Below are 26,381 nucleotides of genomic sequence, written 5' to 3'. Positions count from 1 at the left end.
GCACAACTCCCCTGCAACCTTTCCAGATCAATATTCCCCACTCAGCATTCACATAACAGATCAAGAATATTCCCACTTCATCAGACAAGCTTTCAGAGGGCTATCATCACCCACTTGTGAACTGTGAGAGCTGCTCTCATCTTCTGTGCTTCAGGGCAGGGGAAAGTAAGTCACAAAGTCCCATGAAAGTGCCCTTATGCATGCGAAAGTTTTGCAGCCACTGGGAATCATCCCAGACCTGCAACACTATGTGGTCCCACCAGTCTGTGCTCGTTTCCTGGGCCCAGAATTGGCATTCCACGGCATGAACCTGCCCCATTACCACCTTGATGTCCAAATTGCCAGGGCCTGTGCATTGAGAGAAGTCTGTGTCCATGTTGTCATCACTCTCGTCACCATGCTGCCGTCACCTCCTCGCCGCTGTTGAAGTTTCCAGTGCTGCATATACTGCAGGATAATGAGCATGGTGTTTATATGCTCATAACTGCTGCGGTGATCTGAGTGGTGATCATGCTTGCTATGGTATGGCGTCTACGCGGAAAAATGTCACGAAATGATTGTCTGCCATTGCTCTCACGGGGGGCGGCAACTGACGACATGGCTTACAGGGTTGGCTTGTAGGGAATTAAAATCAGCAAAGGGGGTGGGATTTCATCAAGGAGAAACACACAACTGTCACACCAAAGCCTGGCCAGTCATGAAACTGTTTTTCAAAGCCTTTGTGATGTGCAGTGTACCTTGCTGTGCTCTTTTAAGCGCAAACAGCCTAGTCAGCAAACAGCACCAGAGAGCTTTTATATGTCCAAAGGTACATTCTACCACTCTTCTGCACTTGCTCAGCCTATAGTTGAACGGCTCCATACTACTGTCCAGGCTTCATAAGCCATGGGAGCAAGGGGTGGGTGCGATCACGCGGTGCTGCCGGCTGCGAGAGCAGCCTGAGGCAAAAGCCTCCAGCTCGCACAATATTCCAGGCAGGACTGAATCTCCATTAGACAAAAAACTTAAACAGAATGACCTGGAGTCACTCCCATTTATGTCCAGGAGTCCCCAGCTGACGTCACCGAAGTCGGCCAGGAGCACCCATGAGACGAAGATTGTTAATGGTTGTATCGCACCAACTGCTGCCGGCAAGGCAAGGCGAGATGCTGCTGTGTAGTTGAAGGATATGGTTGTGTTTATTTTAAGTAAAATGTGGTTTACAGGGTGCTTATGCATAGGGAAGCATGCTGTGGCTCACCGGCCTAGTAACATTCTGGAGAAGGCCACGGGGAGGGGTGTGAGCTCGGCATGTGGACTGGAGCACTATGAGCATGTGATAAACAAACCCATATATGGGTTTGTTTAACTCTGATTGGTTAAAGGTTCATGTTATGTAAGTTGTTATATAACTTGTTATATAAGCACCATGTGCTATAAAGTAGCAAGGGGAGGGGCTACTTGCAGGAGGGACTCTGCCTGATTCTTTGTACCAGGGGCTCTCTTTGTGCACATGTTCAATAAAGCTTTATTGAACTGAATCGCATTGGATCGAAGTCCCATGATTTCTACCCAGCATCAGACTCACTGGGAACCACCAAATCCCAACAGTAGCACTGCAGTACCATGTCTGCCAGCAGCACCCAGGAGACGTACGGTGACAGTGAGCTGAGTGGGCTCCATGCTTGCCGTGGCATGCAGTCTGCACGGGTAACCCAGGAAAAAAAGCAAGAAATGATTGTTTGCCGTTGCTTTCACAGAGGAATGGAGGGAGGGGGGCCTGACAACATGTACCCAGAACCACCCGTGACAATGTTTTTGCCCCATCAGGCACTGGGAATTCAACCCAGAATTCCAATGGGCGGCAGAGACTGCGGGAACTGTGGGAAAGCTACCCAGAGTGCAATGCTCCTAAAGTCAACGCTAGCCTTGGTACTGTAGACGCAGTCTGCCAACTTAGTGCACTTAGTGGGGACACACACAATCGACTGTATCAAATCGATTTCTAAAAAAATCGACTTCTATAAAATCGATGTCTATTAAATTGACCTAATTTCGTAGTGTAGACATACCCAGGGTGACGTAGTGACCAGATATCAAATGTGAAAAACTGCAACAGGGCTGAGGAGTAATAAGTACTTATATAAGGAAAAGCCCTGAATAATGGGCCTGTCCCTATAAAATCAGGACACCTGGCCATCGCAGGGCAGTTTTCAAATGACTGAAAGGCACTGTATCGCAGCGGCTCTCGTCAGCACCGCCGACCTGGCCATTAAAAGTCCCGCTGGTGGAACAATGACATGGGTCTCTCCGTGCTGCCCTCGTCCTAAGTACCAGTAACTCACTGATTGGAGCTGGTTGGGGATGGTGCCTGCAGATAAGAGCCACATGGAGCCGCTTGCGTGCCGCTGCTTAGGAGGCTGACCTGCTACTGGCCGCTTCTGCGGCGCAACATGGTCTGTGGTGCCAAGACAGCAGGAAATCTGTCTTAGCATCCCCGCTGCATCGCTGACGGGGAACCACTTGAGGTAAGTCCATGCCCCAATCCCCTGCCCCAGCCCTGAGCCCCTTCCTGCATTCCAACTCCCTCATCCCTGACCCCACACCAGAGCCTGCACCCCCAGCCCAGAGCCCTTGACCTCCTCCCACAACCCAGCCCCCTGCTCCAGCCCTCTCCTACATTTCAACCCCCTCATCCCTGGCCCCACCCCCAGCACAGAGTCCTGACCCCCTCCCCGACCCCCTGCATCCCTCATTCCTAGCCCCACCCCACAACCCTCACCCCCACACCCTGAGCCCCTCCCACACCCCAAACACCTCCTCCCCAGGTCTGTTGGATCACGGGCAACAACAATTTTCTTCAACTGGGTTGACAGAAAAAAAAATGGAAAACCACTGTCCTAGAGTGAAGTCACAAGAGCAAGGGGCTCTTCGAGATGACACCACCACCTTCCACACCAATGCCCGGCAAATCTTGTCCCTGTTTTGTCTCAGGGCCAGACCTGGACAAACTCGCAGGCTAGGCTGAGCCTCCCGGCTAGGGTGACCAAACAGCAAAAGTGAAAATAGGGACAGGACACGGGTGGTGGCGGTGTAAGAGGAGCCTATATAAGAAAGATATCCCAAAATTAGGACTGTCCCTATAGAATCGGGACATCTGGTCACCCTACTCCCAGCAGAAGCCGGGGCCCAGCAGCCTCCTGCGCGCTGGGGTTTCCCACCCCCGCTCCGCCCCAGGGAGCCGCACTGGTACCTGTGTGCGTAGTGCCCGATGAAGAGCGCCAGCAGGACCCGGTTCGGCCACTCGGAGACGCGGGCCGCGCCGCTGAAAAGACTCAGCCCCACCGGAACCAGCAGCGCCGGCAGCTCCTGCAGCGCCCAGGCCAGGCGGGCGGGCACCGGGCAGCCGAAGCGGCGCGTGGAGTAGCGCCCATACGGCAGCCGCACGAAGCGCAGCAGCAGCGCGGAGAGCGCCGCCACGGCCACCAGCCCGTAGGACAGGCTTTCCAGCAGCCGCCGCTCCTCCGGCGCGGACAGCCACTGCCACAACCCGCCCGCCGCCTCCATGGCCGGGCGCGCTCAGCCCCCACTGGCCGCTGCCTCAGTGCCGCGCGCGGGGAGCAACGGCGGGGTTTAGCCACGCGGCCCCAACCAGACAACTACGTGACAAAGGCGCTGAACGCAGGCACGGTGCCGTCCTAGGACCAGGACCGGCAGCAGGATGGCTCGTCGCAGGCCGCCCAATCAGCACGCCGCGGTAGGGACAGCAGCGCAGAGCCCGAGCCCCGCCAGCGACCTGCCCTCGCCCTAGGCATTGATCGCGCCCACACAGACGCCACGTGCGGAGAGGCGCCATTTAGGGGCATGCCCTTAGCAAGTTCTGATGCCGCTTCTCATCCACATAGGACGGCGGGAGTCAGGTTCCCCTATCTGTGCAACATTGATTGGAGAAGCGGGTCTGTCAATCATTTAGATTAGCCAATACAAAATTGAGACATCGGGCAGAGCCCCACCCTTATTTCCTCATGTGGGCGGCACACAGGCCTCTAAAGACAGCACGCCCATGGGCTGTGCCTGATACGCGCCAATCTAAAAATATGAAACAATGAATCTCCGCAAGTGACGCAGAGATGTCCTCCCCGCCAGGCAGACCCCGGTTCATTAAAATAACGGCGCTTCCCGCTGGCTCAACGAGGGAGAAAATTAGCACAGTTGAGTTTATGTTGCAGGCGAATTCGCGGACAGCCCTTGGGGGCTTTCCATGCAGTACGGTCAGCTGGCAGGGACCCCGCACAGGCCGCCGCATATGCCACGTGACAGCAGCGGGTGACGGCTGCGGGAAAATCGCTCTGTGGCGCGCAGTAGGAGCCGGTTTCGTGCGGCCCGCGGGCGCGATGGGCCGCAGGCAGCGCAACCGCCAAAGGCAGCAGCAGCGCCGCGAGCGGGGAGGCGGCGGGGACGGGCAGGGCCGGGAGCAGGCGGTGAGCAGCTGCCGGGGCGGGGCGGGGCGGGGCGGGGGGGCGCTAAGGTGCAGCCAATTCACTGACGCCGCGAAGGCCCCGTGGCCGAGCCCCTGTGTCAACCGCACGCAGCGGCTGCTCGGGCCCGGGGCGCGCGAAGGGTCCCTGACACCCCCCTGGAGCGCCCTCTGCGCAACCCGGGAGCCGCGCCCCGGGGACGATCTGCGCCCCTGCCCCGCGCCCTGTCTGACCCGCTCGTCGGCGCCTCTTGCAGGGCTGGGAAGGCGGCTACCCCGAAATCGTCAAGGAGAACGCGCTGTTTGAGCGCTACTACCGGGAGCTGCGGATCGTGCCCGAGGGCGAGTGGGAGCCGTTCATGGCGGCGCTGAGGGAGCCGCTCCCCGCCACCCTGCGCATCACCGGCTACAAGAGGTGAGCGCGGGCCCGCAGGGAGGAGCCGGTCGCGGGGCGTAGGAAGCGCCCAGCGAAAGGCCGCTGTTGCGGAGAGTGGGGGGAGCTGAACGCTCCCGCTAGGGGCGCCGATGGCGCGATACAGGGAAGCGTTGTCAGCCCCTGGGGTTCGGCAGCCGCCCCCCCGCTGTTAGTCCTGCCAGGTGGTGGGTCCGGACCGGTGCGGGGAGGGGTTGTCGTGGGGGTATTTTCTTTCTTCGGCGCAATCTGTAACTACTTTCATCTGTAGAGGAGAGATGGCAATGGTCGGGAAAAGCTGCCCCAGGTGAGAGGGGTTTATGGTCCTCTGTAATTAATTCTTCATTCCTCTTTTTTCCTGTTTGCACATCCCCTGACCAGTGCCCCCAGCAACAGGAGCAGCAGCACGGAATTGCACTAGTAGATATAGCACTTCACCCAACAGGAGTAGCAAAGTGAAACTGGCGTCAGGTTCCCTGTGTTGTTGCTGGAGCTGCTGGGCAGATGGTGTATGCAGGGCCATCAACAAAAGAGTGATCTTGCTTCTTAAAGTAGGAAGGGGAAAATCTGGATGGTAGATGGTAACCAGCCAACCGAAATGAGGGAAAATTGATGATAAAACAGAGTGATATGACCTGTACTACTTGTTCATTGGTAATGTACATAATTTTGGGGTCAATATTGGTTACTTGCTTTCTGGGCCATGAGGGGTTCAGAACACTATGAAGTTGGTGCACTCAGCCCCAGATTGAAGTGTTATACTCAGAACAGTTTTGTTTCATTGCACTCTTCAAATTAATTAACTTTTTTTTAATCAAAAACATTTTGTTCTTTCTTTAGCCATGCAAAAGAAATTTTGCACTGCTTGAAGAACAAGTATTTCAAGGAGTTGCAGGACCTGGTAGTTGATGGGCAAAAAATTGAAGTGCCACAAACACTAAAATGGTAAGAAAACTAAGACACTTTGTAAACTCAGAATATGTTGTTTCAAGAGTTTAGCTTGCTCTGTTGCTTTTCTACCTTATCTCATAATTAACGTATATACTATTAGTAGTGGAATTCACTAATCTTAAAGTTGAACCCTGGATTTGGTTAATATTTTTTTTCTTGAAAGACACTCACCGGTTAATCAAATCTTAATGCATGTAACTAATCACCCTTTTAGCATTACAGACATAATTTTTATAAATATTTATAAATATATACTTTCTTGGTGCTACTCAAAATGGATTTAGGGTGCTCAATAGTACTGTTTTTGGCAAATATTTCTCCATCACATTTTAATACCCAAAATGAAGTTTCTTGTAGAATTAATTTTTTTTACATCATATTTTTTTTTTAGTAAAAGGAAAACACCACATAGTTATTTGAAAAGTTACAAGTGATCACTTAGGATTATTATAACTGAATAGCAAAAGATCTGAGGGAGGGGAGAATCTCTATTTTTCAGTTCATTTTTCAGAATCAGTCTTCATTTGTCTGATTGTGGAGCTAAGTTCCCTCTAAACTGTGCAGCCATGCAGCATACTAACCACCATGCAGGCGCTCAGGCTGTGGCTTCTCCCCCGGACCTGCCTCAGCCACAGGAGAGGCACCCCAAGCTGGCTCAGACCTGCTGCAGACAGGGAAGAGGCACCCCCAACCCAGTCCCGGCTCAGACCTACTGTGTTGGGAGTGGCCCTTCTCCCCCTGGGCCCAACCCAGCCCAAACCTGGGCTTGTTGCGGACGGGACAGATGCACCCCAGCCTGGACCTGCCATGGAAGGGAAAGAGGTGCCTATTTTGCAATTCTGGCCCCAAAGCTTCAGCGGCAGGGAGAGGCACCTCTTCTCACCCCCCCCCCACGTGCTGCTGGAGGGAGAGAAAACTGGGGGAGTCATCTCTCCCTGCTGCAGTCCTGGGGCAGCCTGCACCCCAAACCCCTCATTCCTGGCCCCACTCCAGAGCCCACCCCCACACTCCAATTCTCTGCCTCACCCCTGAGCCCCCTCCCACCCTTCCTCTCAATCCCTCCCCCACCACATGAATTTTGTCTCCATATTGTTGCACATACCAAAATTCATTCCGCACACGTGTGTGAAAAATTAGAGGGAATACTGTTGTGGTTTTACTTCGCTGTGTGCTGACCGCCTGCCACAGCACAAGCAAAGTATTTTTTCTGATAGTCTGCTATGAATTACAGGCATATCTGTTGTTCGCTGTGATGTTCCTTTAGTGTGAAGATTAATAATAGCTTCACAAAGTGTATCCAGTACTGACATCATAGCTAGGAGCAGGAATATTATTTGATAATGTCCTGTTCTGTTGAGTTTACACATTTTCTTACTGAGATCAGATGGTCCTGTGACAGATTTTGTCCTGGGTATGTACGGTGTGGATTCAGCTAAGTGTTACAATGAAAGAGTCATAGTTAGAGTTGTAGCAGAATTGTTTAAAGACTGGAATCTTAAAGTCTAATATTTCTTTGATTTGACCATCTTAAGTATTTTAATTTTGTTCTGTGTTCTGCACTCTTCAGACAACTTGAATGTAAATAATTTAGATAGTTTGTAAATTGCCTAAAGAAAAGTGACTGTATATTTTCATTTAGAAAGATTTTTGAGGTTGCATTAGTTTGTGGTGAGTTTGCACTGGGTATCTGTCTTTGTTTTACAGGTATCCAGAAGAGCTAGCATGGCACACTAACTTGAGCAGAAAAATCTTGCGGAAGTCACCACAGCTGGAAAAGTTTCATCAGTTTCTGGTTAGCGAGACAGAATGTGTAAGGCTTTTTTTTTTTTAAATAAAATGTAACAAACGAATAAATGAATTGTGTCCAAAGCTGAATTTTCTTTTTAGAACCGGAACACTTTTTATTGGGAAGTGAAGGCTTGTCTATGTATTACTGATGAAGAGCTCTAGAGGGTGTAATTTGCAAAGCCCTAACGTGCTGCACTCTTGACTGCCCCATGTAGGAAGTGCTGATGCACTCTTAACAGGTCCCTAGTTCAGGTTAATGCTAGCAGGATCTACACGGGACAGTTAATATGAACTAGGTACTTTTTAGAGCGTGCCAGCAGGCTCTATCTGGGGCAGTTAGAGTGGCACATGTTAGCGTGCTTACAAATCACCCTGTGGTGTACTTTGCACACTAAGTAGGCAATCCATGATAGTGATCGCTTAGTCTATAATTAGGGCTTCTGTTTTTGTGGGTTTATTAATTTGATTTTTTGAATGTGTTTAAGCTTGACTGGAGCCACTTTCTGTAGCTGCTTGCTCTTGAGTATCAAATACATCTCTAATCGTAAGGAAAAGAAAAGAAGTTTGAACAGGATAAAGTAATGTTGTTTGTTTGACTCATATTTGTCAGTTTTGTATGACCTTGATATTTAAATTTGTAATGAAATTTAGAATGAATGAGTGTAATGTCAGAATGATGATGATTATTTGTTACCATAGTACTTAGGAGCCTTAATCATGAAATAGCACACTATTGGGAATGGATATGAGCCAAGCAAGACTGTATTTAAGGCCAGAGAAAAAGATGTTATAGTAATTGAGATGAGCACCTGGCTGACAGATTTAGCTGTATGAATGGATACGAAAGAATTTGTAAGATTTAGACAGCCTAGACTCGAGGGCCTAGAGAAAGATCTGAAACTGTGATGATGCCCTGATTATAGGCCTGAGTGACAGGCAACATGGTGGTATTGAGGGAAGGTTTTTTGGGGAAAATTAAGATGTCTGCGTTAGCCATGTTGTGCTTGAGCTGATTGGTATGCATCCTTGAGGGAGAGGTCAGAGAGACATGCTGAGATTTTAAGTTTGGACAGAAGGATTTATGTCTGGAGGAGGGGAGAAAGAGAGATCTGTGAATCATTGGCAAAGAGATGGTAATTGAATTTATGATTGCAGATGAGATTAACCAGCGAAAAGGGGCAAGAGAAGGGCAGACTCAGGGCAGAGCCCTGTAGAATCCCCCCCCGAAAGTTGGAATGGGAGATGAGGAGGATTCTCCAAAGGACGTGTTGAAGAAGCAATTAGAAGCCAAAGGAGGACAAGATTTCAAGTCGAGTGTGATTGCTGGTGTCAAAATTGGCTGACTTCAAGGAGGATGAGGATGAATTACTGGTTCTGAGTTTTGGCTGAAAAGAGATCATTAGAAATTTTGGCAAGAGGCGTTTCAGTGGAGCGAAAGGGGTCAGATTGGAGAAGGTCTAGGATGAAATTGAAGGAAAGGAGCTCCAGACAGGGATTGTGGACTGTAGATTATAGTTCTGGAAATTTTGTAGTAGAAGGGAGATGGCACAGTAATTGGATAGACAAGTGCGGTGAAATGGGGATTTTTTTAAGATGGGAGAGACTGAGACATGTTTATATTGTGAGAAGGAGTCAGAGGAAAGTTAAGGAAAAGAGGAATTAGAGGAGTGAGTGTGAGAGAGATCAGAAGTTGGGATGGGGTCATTGGAGCAAGTGGAGTGGTTAAAGGAGGAGAGCAAAGGAGAAACTCTGCCTTTGTGACAAGGAAGAAGGAAAAAGTTGTGGGAAGGGGACAAGGGAAAGTTGCATGATATTTTGTAGTACTGACTTTTTCAGTGGACATTCATTTATACAGCACTATTAATATTTTATTGTGAAGTAAATCACATTTGCATAAGATCTAATGGATACTGCACACATGTTCATTTTATTTTAGGGAAACATTAGTCGTCAAGAAGCTGTCAGTATGATCCCTCCTCTGCTGCTTAATGTTAATCCTCACCATAAGGTAATCTTTAAAGGCTTGTGAGAACTGGAAGTCTTATAGGAAAAATAAGAAAATTACAAACCCAATAGTATTTGTGTTGATGCTTTATTTGTTAGGACAGGCCATGTGTTCTGCGTACAGAGATTAGCAGTGACTGTAGGCTCCAGTTCATGTATATTGAAAATAAGAACTGATTTTTTTTAACTCTGTATGTTTGTTTTTGAACCCATTGCCTCCATCCTTCAAAAAATATTTTATCTTCGAAATTTAACTGTATTCATGTATATTCCCCCCCTTCCTTTTCTGTGGCTTTCTCTGTTTATAATATTGAGTCACCTTTTTTAAGCTTTCCACTGTGGCTCATTTTTTCATTTTCAGCAAAAGCTATTTAGGAGCATTGTTTTGTATTGTTTGGAGTGCTATCAACACCACAAGATGTGTGAATCAATCCAGAGTGTTGATGATTATATTTCAAGATGGTTACCAATTAACTCAAGGTATTTGATATGTTTGTAAAGATTAATTAGGCACTTCCCATACGTTTGTCCATGGAGGGAACAAAGGGTTGAAATAAGTGGTCAGTTTTCAGAGTGGAGAGAAGTAAATAGTGGTGTCCCCCCAGGGATCTGTACTGGGACCAGTGCTGTTCAACATATTCATAAAAAAGCTGGAAAAAAGGGTAAATAGTGAGGTGGCAAAAATTGCAGATGATACAAAACTGCTCAAGATAATTTCTCAGTCTGCTTCGGACCTAGAGTTACAAAGGGATCTCACAAAACTGGGTGACTGGATAACAAAATGGCAGATGAAATTCATGCAAAGCAGTGCACATTGGAAAATGTAATCCCAACTATTCATACAAAATGATGGAGTCTAAATTATCTGTTACTACTCAAGAAAGAGATCTTGGAGTCATTGTGGATAGTTCTCTGAAAACATGCATTCAATGTACAGCGACAGTCAAAAAAGCTAAGAGAATATTGGGAATCATTAAGAAAGGGATAGATAATAAGACAGGAAATATATTTAAGGCTACGTTTTAGTCATGGGTATTTTTGGTAAAAGTAATGGAAAGGTTCTGGGCAGCAAACAAAAATTCATGGCCCATGACCTGTCCATGACTTGCACTATATACCCCTGACTAAATCTTGGATGCTTGGGGGAGGTGAGGGGGGAGGCTGAACGCATGGGGCGCAGCCCAGGACCACCACTGCTGCTTGGGGTGGGTGGGGGCTTGGCGGGTCTGGCAGGCTCCCTACCTGGCTCCTTGCGGCTCCCCGGAAGCGGTGTCATGTCCCTCGGCTCCTAGGGTCAGGAACTGTGGCCAATGGGAGCTGTGGGGTCAGCACCTGCAGGTGGAGGCAGCACATGGAATTGTCTGGCCTCGCCTCCACCTAGCAGCTGAAGGAGGGACATGTTGCCGCTTCTGGGGAGCCTCCTGAGGTAAGCACCGCCTGGAACCTTATTCCTCTCCCACACCCCAACCCCCTGCCCCAGCTCTGAGCACTCTCCCACACCCAAACTCCTGCAGCTGCTGGGTGGAGGGAGGGTGCGATGGCCCTAGACTACCCCAGCAGCAGCTCCCGGGCCAGTCGCATTGGCCACAGCAGAATCCATGACTTCGTGACAAATTTGCAACCATAATCATATTGCATCTGTATAAATCCATGGTACGCCCACATCTGGAATACTGTGTGCAGATGTGGTCACCCCATCTCAAAAAAGATATATCAGAATTGGAAAAGCTTCAGAAAAAGACAACAAAAATTATTAGGGCTATTGGAACAGCTTCCATATCAGGAAAGATTAATTAGATTTAGACTTTTCAGCTTGAAAAAGAGATGACTAAGGGGGGGATGTGATAGAGGTCTATAAAGTCATGACTGGTATGGGGAAAGTAAATAAGTGTTGTTTACTCCTCATAACACAAGAACTAGGGGGTTGGGTTTAAAGGAAGTATTTCTTCACACAATGCACAGTCAACCTGTGGAACTCTGCCTGGGATGTTGTGAAGACTAAGACTAACAGGGTTCAAAAAAGAACTAGATAAGTTCATAGAGGATAGGTCCATGGATGACTGTTAGCCAGGATGGGCAGGGATGCAAAGCCCTGCTCTGAAATGTCTGTGGCCTCTGTTTGCCAGAAGCTGGGAATTTGGCAACAGGGGAAGGTCACTTGATGATTACCTAGTCTGTTCATTCCCTCTGAAGCACCTGACATTGGCCACTGTTGGAAGACAGGATACTAAACTAGATGGATCATTGCTGTGACCTAGTTCTTATAGGAAAATTTGTAGCTTACTTTAAATTGTCCCCTAAGGTAAACCACAAACTCTGGAGAGTGTCCAGACTGCCCTTTACAAATGTGTTAATTTTCAGTTAACCACAGATAATTAATACGAAGTAAAAAACTGTAGTTTAAATGTACTCTTAATCTGTCTGCATAGTTCTCATTAACTCTAATGACAGTTGCTCATGTGCATGGAGACTGAACTAGAATGCCTGTCTCAGGCTTTGTCTACCCTAGAGAGCTTACAGTGGCACAGCTGTACCGATACAGCTGCGCTGCTGTAAGATCTCTTGCGTAGTCGTTCTATGCTGAAAGGAGAGAGCTCTCCAATCAACATAATTAAACCACCCTCAACAAGCAGCGGTAACTATGTTAGCAGGAGAGCTTCCACTGTCCACACTGGTGTTAGGTTGGTGTAACTTTTATGTTGTTCAGGGGTGTATTTTTTCACACTCTTGAACGACATAAATTTTGCCAACAGAAGTGGTGGTGTAGATGTAGCCTTAGTTGATGTGTATATATGCTCAGAACAAGGGTAACTCATCTGAGAAATAGCTAGAATGGACTGTTTCATGCCATACTTTTGAACTTTGTTTTATGTCTAAGAGATTTTTTTTGCAAGAAATTACAGTTTAAAATCTAAACTGCTGAACACATTTGAGAAATCTTGACATATTTTACTGTTCAAACTTTTTATTGGTAGATTCTGGATATGTGTGCTGCACCAGGGTCTAAGACTGCACAGCTCATTGAAATGCTGCATGCAGACATGAATGTTCCTTTTCCAGGTAAGTCTGTCAGGACTACTTACTTTGGGCTTCTGAAGCTTTTGATTTTTAAAGATTTTTATTATAAAAGACCATTTTCAAGTTTTACAAATATATATAACAAAACTTTAATTATGTGATGAATTCCCCAAATTGTATGGTTAGGTTGGAGAGGTATTCAGCATGTAGTAGATTTTAAACTTGTATTTTTAAAGGTCCTATTTTATTATATTGTCAGCTTCCACTTCATGAGTCATCGCAGCTCTCCATAGCCAACAGTTGGCTTCTCAAATTAAATGCAGGTTGTCTTTAAAACTTCATGCTTCACTGTGACTCAAAAGAGGAGCTGTGTGGATTATATATTTGCGGAGAGTTGAGGTAACATTAAATGTGATCAGAGCTTAATTTTTCCATGTAATTAAGCGAGTGTGAATTCAATAGACTGTATCTTAGGAACTTTTGTTCTAGCGTTCTCCTTAGATATTGCATTAGGTTGTGTTAGTTCCCCATTATAAGAATGGTCTGTTTACAGTCATTCTTTAACTTCAGAAGTATTTTTACTTTCTATAAAATGGCTGCAAAAATACCACATGTTGTATTCAGCAGACAGCTTTGTCCTTTTTAGGCATCAGTGCATATCATCTCTGCAAAAAAGCTCTGCTAACTCTGGGATGAGATGTGGAAGAACTGTGTTTTATTGCAATTGCATAGTGCCAAATTGGTCACTTCTAATTTAAACAGAGCACTCCATGTTCCAAATATTTGAAATGAGGGTTAAAAATTATGACTGTAAAATGCTCATTTCCAAACAATTCATGCAATATGAAAGGAAAACTATATTTTACATATATAATTATTGAATAGTAAAGCCAATATTTGGGCACTGTGATATATTAGCCAGCAAATATTCTGCAAAAATATATATAAATGCAAAACATTGATGCTTCCTGTTAACCTGTAAATTTTATTTTGTTCCCAGAGGGGTTTGTAATTGCTAATGATGTTGACAACAAGCGCTGCTATTTGCTGGTTCATCAGGCTAAGAGGTTAAAAAGTCCTTGCATCATGGTGGTAAATCATGATGCTTCCAGCATCCCTACTCTACAAATAGACAATAATGGAAGAAAAGAGGTCCTCTTCTATGATAGGATTTTATGTGATGTTCCCTGCAGGTATATTGCATTTACTTCTTAATACACATATTCATTGTGCTTTTTAATGAAATCTTTTTTGTTGTTGTCCCTCGGCCTTTCTGCAAAGAAAGTCAGGATTCACTGTGATTTCCAAAACAGGCTGTTTCTCCTTTCGCATCAGATTAGATAAAGAATTCTACCTTAAGATAAGTGCTGTTTTTGCCTCACTTCAACCTATCCTTTGCTTCCGTTAGCCAATGGACTAAGTTTGTCTTCTAAACCTTTACATCAGGAATGGCAGGGTATATATGGAGCATATCTATGTGATCTAACACCTTCTAGTTTTTGTTTAATTCCAAAACTGCAGAAATTAATAGAAACAAAATTCATGTTAATAGCAAATACAATTGTGTACACTAATACTATATCTAAAATGAGATAACCAGTCTAAATACCTATGGCAGAGGAGGCATTACTAAATGCTGCATCAATCTTAATTTCTTTTATTTGAAACAAGTTGTACAAGCATAGTTGTCTTTATTTCTTTCAGAGTTTAAAAGTGCAGTTCTGTTCTGAGAAGCGACTCTCTCCAAAAATGTCAGTATAGAATTCCTAGTTATTGTCTCAATCACTTCTATATCAAATCTACCCATTTTACAAGTAAAACTTGCCCCCAAAACTGTCTGAAAATTTAGCTTGGAATCTGAAAGTCAGAATTCTTCCTTGTCCATGCATCACCAAGAAAAAAAAGTTAAGGGAAACTTAAATGGAATTCAAAAGGATGCAGTCAATAAAAATACATACATTATTTTCCCTATATTATCATCATCTTTGCCTACTAAAAGGAAACATTTTTAATAATTTAGAGTAGTTTCCCTTCTTTACTTTTTGCATTTCTTGGATAATGAAAATCAGTAAAATCACTTTCTTTTGTTTATGATCACTAATTTCAGGTTCCTAGCACTGCAGTGTTTCTTTCAAGTACTGCATGGAAATGTTTTTAAGACAAAAAATCTGGAAATATTTTTATTTTTTGTAGATTTTCTAAAAGCTTGCCTTTTTTTTTTTACAAAGTGTAAATTTTTGCACAAAAGTAAGTTAATGTGCATTTAAGAATTCTGTTGGTAATGCATGAGCCAGAGTAGAATCTAGATCATTCTGTCAGAGTTGGGTTGGTGCTTGAAGAGTAAATTGGATTTAAAGGTAAAAATTAGTTTAATGAGTTATGTGAACAGATATGACTCTGAATACTTTGAGTTAGAAGGTGCCGTTTTCAAATTTTTTTTTTTAAATCATCTCTGAGTAGGATCACTCCTACCTGCTGCGTCAGCACCCTCTCTCTCACTGAAAGATTCTAATAGCTTGGTCAGAGGGAAGGATGAGCTGCTGCTGCTGTTGTTGTTTAGCTACTTTTGTATTATTAAATCAATTGATAGTTAATTGGATTGGAAGCTTAAAAACTGAGGGAGGATTCCTATTCTGTGACTGAACAATCTTCTGTATGTATTTTTTGTTAGTTCCCTGTCTTTTGGGATTTTATTGTCCCTGTTACTCCCCTTTGATCCTCTCTTCCTCTTGCTCCCTTCCCCTTTTGTCTTCTCTCTGGTGTCCTCATAGCTGGCACTCAAGCCACTTTTTTCCTTTCAAGTTATATTACTCTCTTATTTTTCCTGATGATGCATATTGTAGAGTAAGGATTCGTTTGTGCTCATTAAGGGTGGTGGATGAGTATACTTCTCATCCTGCTTAGTGAATGGAGAATGAGACAGATGAGTGGCTTTAAGCCCCAGCACCTTCAGCGCTGTGTGAGAGAGGGGAATAGAAGAAAAGTCTGGCCTGTTGAACAGGATCTCAATGCAGTTCTTTGTCCAATTAGTGTCTGGGGCTAACTGGCCATAGCTTAGAGCCTTCCTGTGTAGCGCTGACTCTAATTGACTGCTTGGGAAGGAGAAAAATTGCAGGAGCAGCTTCAATTTAAAGCTCTCCTCACCTAAAAATGAACTTGAAAAAAATCAGTGGTACTACAAAAAGCAGCTTTTTATGTGCCCTTACCCTGTATCATATGTTAATGAACATTCACATATTTATTACTGTGCATCTTTAAAAAAAAAAAAGTGGTCTTTTTTTTTTTTAATTTAGTCTGGAAAGAAGTCCTCTAGTATGAACAGCAGCATCTTAAAGCTTTTAAAGCAACTTGTGCGCTTTGGTTCTGTTGTAAAAAGCGGGGAGGGGAGGAGGCGGGGCGGTGTAGACTCTGTATGTAGTAGCCTAGATGTTTCTGTTGAGAGTATCAACAAAAATAACAGATGAGATGTTTGTTTCTTATTGTGTGGATTATTGTCCACTGGAACTGGGATGGAGACTACTATTTTCACATCACCATCTGCTGTGTGATTTGTTCTCACTTTTGGTTACAAGGAACCTACCATGACTCTTGATAAACTGTTCCATTGGTTAATTACCCTCACTGTGAAAAATGCACACCTCATTTCCAGTGCAGTGTTTGACATTACCAGCTTCCAGAACTGTATAGTAGCCATTTTGTCTGAGTAAACCAAGTCACTTTAATGTACTAACTTTGTCATAGCATTCCTTCTCAGATCTGAACCTTAGAGTTCAGAAAATGAGATACTAGCACCTGAATCCTCGAAGCTTAATTACCAGCTTAGATCTGATAGCACTGCCACCACCCAAAAATATAGTGTTTTGGGGCACTCTGACCTCCCCAACCTTCTCTGGGGACCCCAAGAACCCAGATCCCTTGGGCTCTTAAAACAAGGAGAGATAAACCATTCCCCCCACCTTTCCCCCTCTCAGAATTTCCCTCCCTGGGCTATCCTGAGAGATACTGATCCAACCTCTAAATCACCATACAGAGAAGCATCTCCCTTCCCTTCCACAAAGAGGCAAATAGATTCAAGGAAAACAGAGAGAGATTCTATCTCTCCCCCTCCTGTTTCCCCCACCTGTCCTGGTGAGTTATCCCAATCCCCTGGAATAAAACAAGGGAGACAAGAAAAAAAAAATCAATCAGGTTCTCTAAAAAGAAACCTTTTAATAAAAGAAAGGAAAAAGTAAAGAATTATCTCTGCAACTTCAAGATGTAAATATTACAGGGTCCTATAGCTTACAGACACCAGAAAGAAACTTTCCCCCCAGTACTAATACAAATCAAAATATTCCCAGCAACTACACATATAAAAGTTAACCAGCCAGATCCACAATTGCAAATAAAGTAAAACAATCAAAAAGCCTAAACCGCCTGTTTTTACTCACTATTTGAAAAGAAACTTAGAGAGCCTGTAGTAATGTCTGGTCTCTCTCAGACCCTCCAAGAGAAGAACCCACAACGGACAAAGAACACACACTAAAACTTCCCTCTACCCAAATTTTAAAAGTATCTTGTCTTCTGATTGGTCTGGTCAGGTGTTCAGTTCCCTGCTTGTAACCCTTTACAGGTACAAGAGACATTAACCCGTAACAATCTGTTTATGACAACTTTACTTTCTCTTTAACTTTGAACTTCGTTATACATCTTCAAAATGGAGTTCTTTTAGTGAAGAGAGTACTTGTCATGAAGAAGCATTTGTCAGGAATTTACTTGAGCCTAGTGATGTAACAATATGAAGTTCCAACTTTTGTAAATGTCACATCTGAAATAAGTTAATTTAAGCAAAAAATATTAACTAACTCTTTGAATTCCTCTCACATTTTATTTTATATTAAAATAAGGAGTGAAGTCCTAGCTTCATTGAAGTCAAGGGAGTTTTTTAATTTACTTACTTGGGGCTGGAATTTTACACATTAGATCTGTGAAATTAATTTCAGTGGGTGTATTACAAGCTTTTGTCGCCTATTGGGCTTTCAGAATGCATCTCTTGATTGATTGATTCTCAACTGGTAAAACTAGTCTTCTGAAAATCTGCTCAGATTAGAGATGGGTTGCATCATCTCTGAGACTTTGGAGCTAAATAGTTGGATCAAGATGGAAGATCCAGTTTGTCCTAACTTAGAGGTCGGAGTCAGAGTGCTGCTGTTTGGTCTGGTAGCTTGCAAGGAATATGTTGAAGTGAGTAACTGGGGTAAGATGATATCTAGCAGCATATGAATCAAACTAGATAGTAAATTTTTCAGTTCAGGATTGGAATTCCTGTGTTCAGTGCCTAGCAAAAATGGGTTTGTGATCCTGACTGGGCACTATTGCAATAACAGTGAAGAAAGTACTTGTTTAATGATTTGGTGGTGGTTTCTTTGTTGTACCGTGTTTTGTTTATTAACTTTGAAAACTTAATTTGTTTTTTAAAAAATGATGATTTTTTTTTGCTGTAAAAAGAAAATAGTGGAATAATTAATCTTTTGACTGCCTTTAATCCCTAAAGAAATAATTAGAAAAGGGAGGAATCTATGTCTAACTTGATTACTACCAAACACACTGTTCCAGTTTTTAGTGGGAATTCTGGGTGATAATTGAGACAGATTATTGCTCCCTTATCTCACAGTTGGCTGGTATTAGAGGCTGAGACAGGATCTGCTGGGGGGTTTAGCATCCTCTTAAGATGAATCCCCTGTGGTTAGTATCAAAATGGGTTGTCTCCTCATGAGTTAAAACACCATTTTTGGATTTACTTATTTTTTAGCATAGAGTTAAATGTAGATCATAAAAATCTTTTATTTGTGAATTAACATATAAACTTCTATTACAGTGGAGATGGAACCATGAGAAAAAACATTGATGTGTGGAAAAAATGGACAACACAAAATAGCTTACAGCTACATGGGTAAAAGTGCATATTATAATTCTTGTATATGTTTGCAGAAAATGTCATCAATGTAACAGTTTACAAATAGAAATTATGAAGTGTTGCCACCTTTCCCTTCCCCCACAAACAGCTAATTTCCTTGTACTTTCTTCTGAGAAGGGAATAAACATTCAAATATGGGATCAGCCTACATTAAGAATAGGGTAGCATCCCTATTTTTGGTTTTTATGAATACCAAAATAACTAGAGCCCTTGCAAATTCACAACCATGAAAAACACATAGTGAACTGTGAAATCTGATCTCCCTTGTGATATCTGGCTATTATAAGGGAGGGGCAGGACTGTGGATGCCCCAGCAGGGGATTTCTACTGTGCACTGTACTCCAGCTGCTAGTCCTGGTGGGGCTAGGGAGGGATGAGACTTCTTCCCCTGCAGGGGCCACTCTGGGGCTGGATCAGACCCCCAGGAACTTCCATGACTGTGCTGGGCTCTGAAGGCAGTGTCCCTGCCAGCAGCAACACAGAAGTAATGGTGGCAATCCTGCAATGACCACCACCACCACCACCACAGACACTAGCTTTGCAATGCTCTACACTCTGCTTTTGGGTGGTGACCCCCACATTTACAACACGGTGCAATTTCAGATGTAAATCTCTGAAACTGAAATTGACTTTTAAAAATCGTATAACTGTGAAATTGACCAAAATGAATTGGTAGGGCCCTACAAATAACTAATGCAAAGGCAGGGAATCCATTGGGAGGAGGTTGCTAGCAGTGAGGGCACAGTAATGGTTGTGAGCCAACTAGTTGGATAGGAGGTGGGTGGCATGAGCTTTGGGGAAGACCGTGATAGCCTAAAATGGCAGTGTCCACTTTGTACACCAAAAGTCTAATGTAAAATAAAATATGAATATTGATGAAATCGCTATATTGTTATCTCTGGTGAATACGAATAGAAGATTGGCCCTGACCTTGTTTTACAAATAAACAACTTGGGTTCTTGGCTATTGTAATGCATCAAACATGGTTGTTAGTTTAACACTGTAGTTTGGTGGTAGAGGGTTTATGTGAATCCTGGAATTAAGTTAATCACATTTTTGTAAATTGATTTTTTTTAAGAAAAATAAGATTTCTAAAATCTTATTTTAAAACCTAAAATTAATTAATTTTACTAAACCTCTCAATTTAGATATGGTTTGATATGTAAACATTGTACTACCTTTTTGTTGTACAGATTTATACATGCTGCTTTACAACACTGCAAATTGTTGCAATCCATAGAAATTTTTTGGTGAGGTTTTTGGGAAAATAGCTTAATTGACTAAGTTCTTTACAATTTAACAGTGTTTAGTATACCTAAGAAAGTGTATTTGAAACAGTAGTATTCTATTAGTTGAAATAAATTAGTTTACAGGGTTTATTTTAAGGGCAGAGTTGTATTGTGGATACACACTGCCGTCCAAGTTATTATATTGTGTGATATGTCTTTTTAGAACAACACTAACCAAACTGTGTTCTACTGGCAGTGCTTCTCGTAGTATTGATTTTAATGCTAGAATTCCTGTGCCAGAGAGGGATAGTGTCCAAGATAAATTGCCTACATTCAGATACTTTGGTAATAGGCATATTCAACAGAGGCATGAGGAAGTTAAGCTCTGTGTTTAAACGTTGTGTGTCCTGTTTTAATATAGCTAGAGTGTCTGTAATGAAGTTTTCCCTGAGGTTTAAAGTAAAGCTTCACCTGTAACAGGGTGTTTTGTACAAGGGATAATGAGAGTCTTGCTGGTCCCTGAATGGTTTAGACAAACACTTTTTTTTCTTTTAGATTGCAGTTAAGGATTGCAACTCGTGGTGTAGAACAACTGGCAGAAGGAGGTAGGATGGTCTATTCAACATGTTCACTGAATCCTGTTGAAAATGAAGCTGTGATTGCATCCCTGCTGGAAAAAAGTGAAGGTGAGAAAATGAGATATCTTGTCTAAATATTTACTGAACAATACATTAAAATCTTATTGGTTCACAATAATGGGGGAGATGTGCAGATTAGAATTCCAGGGATGAGTGCAGTATAGATGAGAAACTCCCAGTGGGCGAATGGGAGGGAAGCTGCCTTATTTTCTCGTGTTATATCAACAGTTGTAATAAAAGTTCTCTAGACCAAATGAGGTCTCCTGCAACACCTTATCAGAATTGGTAGATTTTATAGCTATAGCTGTTGGATCTTAAAACAGTTCTTTAAATGATGTACCAAAGACCCATTCAGATTCAGCTGTGCTGCCTCGGTAAAAAGTAGTAAACATTTATTTTTTGTCACTGTAGCAAGCATACATGGAGCACAACTGTGAGTAAGAATGTGCCATTTTACAATAACCAAGTCTCCAAATAGAGCCCCACCTTAAAGTTGGATGCCACTGTCTGCTTTTGGTGGGTGGAACCAATATTGTCTTGTGGCCAAGTGAAGCTCAGCAGTAGAGAGCACAGTTGGCAGCGGTGTCTCAGTCTGCTGTGAAAGAGAGCAGAATTGGGACAGTAGCTTGCTTAAACAGAAAAGTTGTAAGGAAAGTAATTTTCACCCCATATTTTCCACCACCGCCAGGGTGGGAGGAGGATCAGATGCAGCAGTAGTTATTAGTAAGTAGCCTAGGCCTGTTTGAGGGATGTTACCAAATATTAGGGGATGACACTAGCTCATGGACAACTGTGTTCTAGTGGTTTCTGCCTGGGGACTGAGAGTTATGAGGTCTGGATTCTATTCCTGAGTCTGCTGACATCCTTTGTGTCCTTGACTAAATCACTTAACATCTCTGGTTTTTATCCCACCTCAGTTTCATCCCATCTGTTAAAGGTATTTCTAGACTTTCACATGAAGTTTTTTATAACTTATGTTATTATCCACACTAGACGCACCCCAAGCAAACCTTTATTTTCTGACTGAATCAGCTAACTGCGCACTTGCAAATTATTTCCAGTGGTTTTGAACGTCTGTCTTTACTGAAGCTCAAATCAAGGTGTTTTACTGTACATGAAGTCCTTTTAACATTTGTGACTAACTTCAAATTGAATCAGCTTCAAAAAATGACATCCCGTGCCAATCTGGGGAGTTTACAATTATGTTTTTCTTTAAGATTTTTACCTTTTTATCGTGTGGAATACCTGTGCAAATAAGAGAGATGACTGCTTGGTTGACAAAGGGGAATAAACTGACAAAAGTACTATAAAATGCACAAAGCAAGTAAACTAAAAAGCAGTAAAGAAAAAGATCTCTCTGCTCTTTCATTTATAGCCATCCTGAGTTACAACAATTTAATAATAATAAAAACAGTAGTGTGAGATTTTTTTTTAAATGGGTAATGATTCAAGTATACTTAAAGGAATAGTAGAAAATGTACTTTTGTTCATGTTCAGGGCATCTTGAAGCATTTTACCAAGTAATGAGTTAAATACTGGAAATAGTCTTTTGTTGAGGGACTGTTAGGTTATGAGGCATCAGACTTTATATCTATCAGGGTTGAAAATGAGCATTATAAAGTCATTTTCAACAGCCAGTGTTATGTAGCATTGTCTTTTTATCCTTTACTTTCATCTGTTGTCAAACTTCATTAAAGTTCTTATTGGACTTTTAACAATCTGTTCATAATGATGTGTAATTTCATATCTTGTTTGTTACCTTGAAGTACAAAATGTATTACAAAATAAGTATCTCTGTCTTACCCAACATGGTGTAATTTTATAGAAAACCATGTTTTGAAAGGTTACATAGAAGTACACCTCTAAACAAATGCCCTGAAGTTTATATTTTCAAGAACACTTACTTGCTTTTGCATATTTGGCTTTCTAGGTGCCTTAGAACTTGCTGATGTCTCTTCTGAGTTGCCAGGCTTGAAGTGGATGCCAGGGATTACACAGTGGAAGGTATTGGGAAGATACTTCTGTAACGATATATACCATAGTCCCAGTCTTGATGCATGCTTTGTTACCTGCACAATTTAGGACTCTCAGCCTCCTACCCTCTTTTTGGGTACTTTGGAAGTATGGAACCCAACTTTACCCCTCTGTGGACTCTGGGCTCTACTCCTCAGTGGACTCAGGGCTCTGCGGGGCCTTTTAACAGTCTTACACAGTAATATCCTATTTATTAACAGTTACCAAAACAGAATACACACGCTAAGCATACAGTGCTTACCGCTCCCAATAAGGCAGATGAACTTTTCGTGATGGCCAGTCAAGATTAGATTGTCTGGGGCTCTTGTTTCTGCATGTCAGGTCGTTGAGGTCTGACAGCTCTGATCTTGGGCTGTGTCCTGGAGTCAGGTTCCAAAGAACTTCCCTTTGGACCCCACTCTATATAATTAAAACTTGGGTCCTACCTACCTATACCTTAACCAGTAATTTTAAACTAAAGTACTACAAAACAGTGTTTTTAACATTGTGAAACCATTCTTTAACCAATCCTAGCAGATTATGAAACAATTCTTGAACCAGTTAAACCCCACCATCTTAGTTCATTTAAATCTTTTGAAATTAGTTGTGCAACAGAGAATCAGACAGAGACCATACAGATTAAACAGTAGAGAAGTAGGGACCATAAAGGGCAAACAATAGAGAAGTATAGATTTCACAGTCACAACTGTTAAGTGGTTCCTTGCCAGACAGAATATCAAACAAAGTTTTCTTTAAACGTCTTACACTCTGTTTTTTTTATCTGGAGATGGTGAGCACTATTAGGACGAGAGTGCTTGTCTAACAGCCTGGTATTACGTTGTTTTGATGCAATTTAGATGGAAGGGGAGAATGACTCTCTGCATTTTAGCTCTTGTTTGCTGTTTCTCACTCTTGCTGCTGCTTTTACTGCAGAAAAAGGCTTCAGACCTTACAGCTTTGAGTGTAAAATCAGGCAGGAACTTAGAGAGTTCTAAAATTGAGGTATTAACCTAAGCTAATAACTGGAAGAAGTTAAATGATAGTAATAAATATGCCACCAAGGTTTTTAATCCTCCCCAGCTAGAGTACACTCTACAACTCTTTGAGGCTTCACTAATGCAGTCTACTGGGGGGAAAAATCACCATCGTGTTTCTTAATTTTGCTTTTACTTCATCATTTCAGGCAGTTCTATCTCCCATTTTGTTGATAATCCTGTCAGATCCACATGCCTTATCTTTAGGCATGATAAGTTATAATCTGTCACAAGAGGAAGCCACCTGGCTTCTTTCCCGTCCTTTTTTAGCTGCTGGGATGCTCCAGCCAGTCATCCGTCCCTGAGGCTCTGTAGCTGAGCTGGATGCTTGGGAAAAAGGGTCAAGAAGTGGACAAGTCCTTCAGACTTATTGAAATACAGGTAGTCCTCGACTTTACAATGTTTGACTTACGACAAACGGCACTTACAACGTTTCTGAATTGGCACCCTGAGCTGACTTACAACAGTTGGTTTCGACTTTACGATGCTTGGTCCCGCAATAGAGTGAATTGCGGTTCCGAGTTACGACTTTCTACTTATGATGTAATTTTCAGGAGCCAGTTGTTTCTTAGATCCAAGGATTGCCTGTATTCTTTCAGCAGAAAGCAAACTTAGAAGGTTCCTTCTGACATGGAAGGCTGAGCCTTAAAATGTGTACCTGTGTAGTAAATGCAAAATGATTAATGGCATATACAATTTGGAATCTTGTGTTTTGCATTTAAAATGTAAGTATGCACTTTTCGAAGCTTCGCCATGAAATAGAATCTGTCTGCAGAGTCATTTGCAAAATAGACTTACCTGCAAGTAGAGGTGAAGCTAAAAGAAAACAGGTGACATAGGATGCCAAATTTATAAAACAAACAAATCTTGCTTTAGTATTTACCTTAGAGGATCCTAGCAAGTGAAATGTATTTATGGATCGAATGGTGGTTTGAGAGCGTGATTCCAGTTGTTTTAAGTTGTATCTCCAGCTTGACCATAAATGAAAAGGGGTTCAAGTAGCATCCATAGTTGTATGCAAATAGCAAAGCACAAAGTGACAAGATTTTGCTTTTCCTTGAGTGGGATTCATACTTTACTTTTTAAGTAAGCAAAAAGATAGGGTTGACTGCTTGAGTCAAGATGGAAAATATCCAGAAAGAATATTAATTGATGTACTGCATTTCTGTGTATGTTTATGCTAAAAATTGATCTCAGGATAGAAATCTTCTCCATAATGTTAAGATGTATATTCAAAATAATGCACGAACACTATGCAGAGAAATTCTGGCAGATTTACTTGTCTCGAACTCATGTCTTCTACTTGAGAATGTACGTTAAGCCTTATTTTAGTGCATTTGTGGATGGTGAAAACAGCAGTAAAGATTCATTTTAAATTCCTGGTTTTCATTGCACATAATTTTCTCAAATAAATCTTCACCACTGAAACTTTTAATGCTCAGGTTTGTCCAAAGGTATAACTAGCTTCCTTTAATACTGCAGTCTTTATGGGGGCTTTTAAGTTAGCTGGTCATGATGTGGGGGAGAACATATCTTATTCAAAGATGCCCATTACAATTCCAACTCACCAGTATGGATGGAACTCTCTCAGGTCAAAGTTGTGAAATTCAGCAGAGGTCACCTTATGCTTTTTCTGCTAAGGTATATAGGCTTTCCTTGGTACTTCCATGACTGTTTCCTTTCTGACTGTATGCCAGAACATCATGCTGAAGGAGACCTCATCATGTCCATGGGTTGTGAACCAGAGAATGAGAACCTGTTGTGGTGTATGTTTTCCATAGATTTTAAGACTGGAACGGACCAATAGATCAATCCAGTCTGACTACTTGTATAACACTCTATAGAATTTCACCAGATTACCCCTGCATTGAGTTCAGTAATTTATATAAAGTACATTTTCAAGAAAAACAGGTTTTGTACAAGGCTAATTAAAAAATGGCTGAATTTTAGAAGTTGCAACTTCATGTGCTAGTCTTGACAATTCAAAGTATAAGTGACTGAAATTTAGTACAAAAACCCTTATTATTATGTTTTATGTGATAATAAGAGTAACATAAAACTATAAGTATTGTGAGAGCAGTTGTGGTTTCATGCTGTTGCTTCATTGGAGTTCCACAACTATGTACTTTTGATATTGTCCAAATGTGGAAGTATGCAGTTAATTCAGCAGACTCGAGCTACTCCTTTTTTGTCTTAAACATATATTAATGTGATAAGAGATTAAATTAATCATACAAGTCAGGAAAATGTTACCATTCTGACAAAAATGTTTACTTGATATCCTTGCACATATGTAACGATTTTTTTTTTTGGTAAATATATCCCGTATAAATATACTCAGACTAATAATACCAAGTTAAGGTTCCTACAAGATTTTTAAATTTCCCACCTTTTTTGATGTGGTTAGTTTTCAACCTGCATTATTTTTATTTTTTTTGTGTGTTCTTTCTGTATTTGTTAACAAGTAAATTAACATCAAATTTTATTCCTAAATAAGATTACTAGTGCCAATTGTTCGATACAGCCATATTTAATTGTTACACAGGGTTGCCAACTTTCTAATTCCAGAAAACTGAACACCCTTGCCCTGCCCTTCCCTCTGTTGCTTGATCTTCCCCACCCTCTCTTGCTCATTTTCACTGCAAGACCCAAACAGACACATTTATTGTTTTGACAAATGTATTAATTTCAGGTTTTATTTGTTACAGGATGCTAGAGCTGGCAGCCAAATAAGTCAAAAAGGGAAATTTAAAAAAAAAATGAAATTTCACAAAGGTGGTCATGGTTCTTTCCCTCCCCTCTTCCCATTCTTCATAACCAGCTCCATGTTTTTAGTTCACTAAACTTATTTTAATTTTATGTATGGAATTAGGTCCACGTAT

At 42.4% G+C, this 26,381-nt stretch overlaps 2 protein-coding genes across 4 annotated transcripts in view; one reads left to right on the top strand and one right to left on the bottom strand.

Annotated features, from left to right (window-relative positions):
- The window catches only part of SRD5A1 (steroid 5 alpha-reductase 1), a 45,140-nt gene extending 41,199 nt beyond the window's left edge, over positions 1-3,941 (bottom strand). Inside the window, exon 1 of the mRNA XM_050938261.1 lies at positions 3,233-3,941. Within this exon, the coding sequence (XP_050794218.1) occupies positions 3,233-3,546 (314 nt within the window). The 5' untranslated portion in view covers positions 3,547-3,941. The remainder of the gene's footprint in view (positions 1-3,232) is intronic.
- Positions 3,942-4,034: 93 nt separating this feature from the next.
- The window catches only part of NSUN2 (NOP2/Sun RNA methyltransferase 2), a 44,546-nt gene continuing 22,199 nt past the window's right edge, over positions 4,035-26,381 (top strand). Inside the window, exons 1-10 of one of the 3 annotated variants that reach the window (XM_050938165.1) lie at positions 4,035-4,460; positions 4,714-4,871; positions 5,709-5,813; positions 7,524-7,629; positions 9,544-9,615; positions 12,587-12,671; positions 13,630-13,822; positions 18,487-18,561; positions 20,370-20,500; positions 22,383-22,456. In XM_050938165.1, the coding sequence (XP_050794122.1) occupies positions 4,110-4,460; positions 4,714-4,871; positions 5,709-5,813; positions 7,524-7,629; positions 9,544-9,615; positions 12,587-12,671; positions 13,630-13,822; positions 18,487-18,561; positions 20,370-20,500; positions 22,383-22,456 (1,350 nt within the window). In that variant the 5' untranslated portion in view covers positions 4,035-4,109. The remainder of the gene's footprint in view (positions 4,461-4,713; positions 4,872-5,708; positions 5,814-7,523; positions 7,630-9,543; positions 9,616-12,586; positions 12,672-13,629; positions 13,823-18,486; positions 18,562-20,369; positions 20,501-22,382; positions 22,457-26,381) is intronic. The other 2 variants (XM_050938164.1, XM_050938163.1) reach the window with 2 other exon arrangements.

This window comes from Gopherus flavomarginatus, chromosome 2, assembly GCF_025201925.1.
Source record: "Gopherus flavomarginatus isolate rGopFla2 chromosome 2, rGopFla2.mat.asm, whole genome shotgun sequence".
Taxonomy (NCBI): domain Eukaryota; kingdom Metazoa; phylum Chordata; order Testudines; family Testudinidae; genus Gopherus; species Gopherus flavomarginatus.
This window is presented reverse-complemented; position numbering and strand designations above follow the sequence as displayed.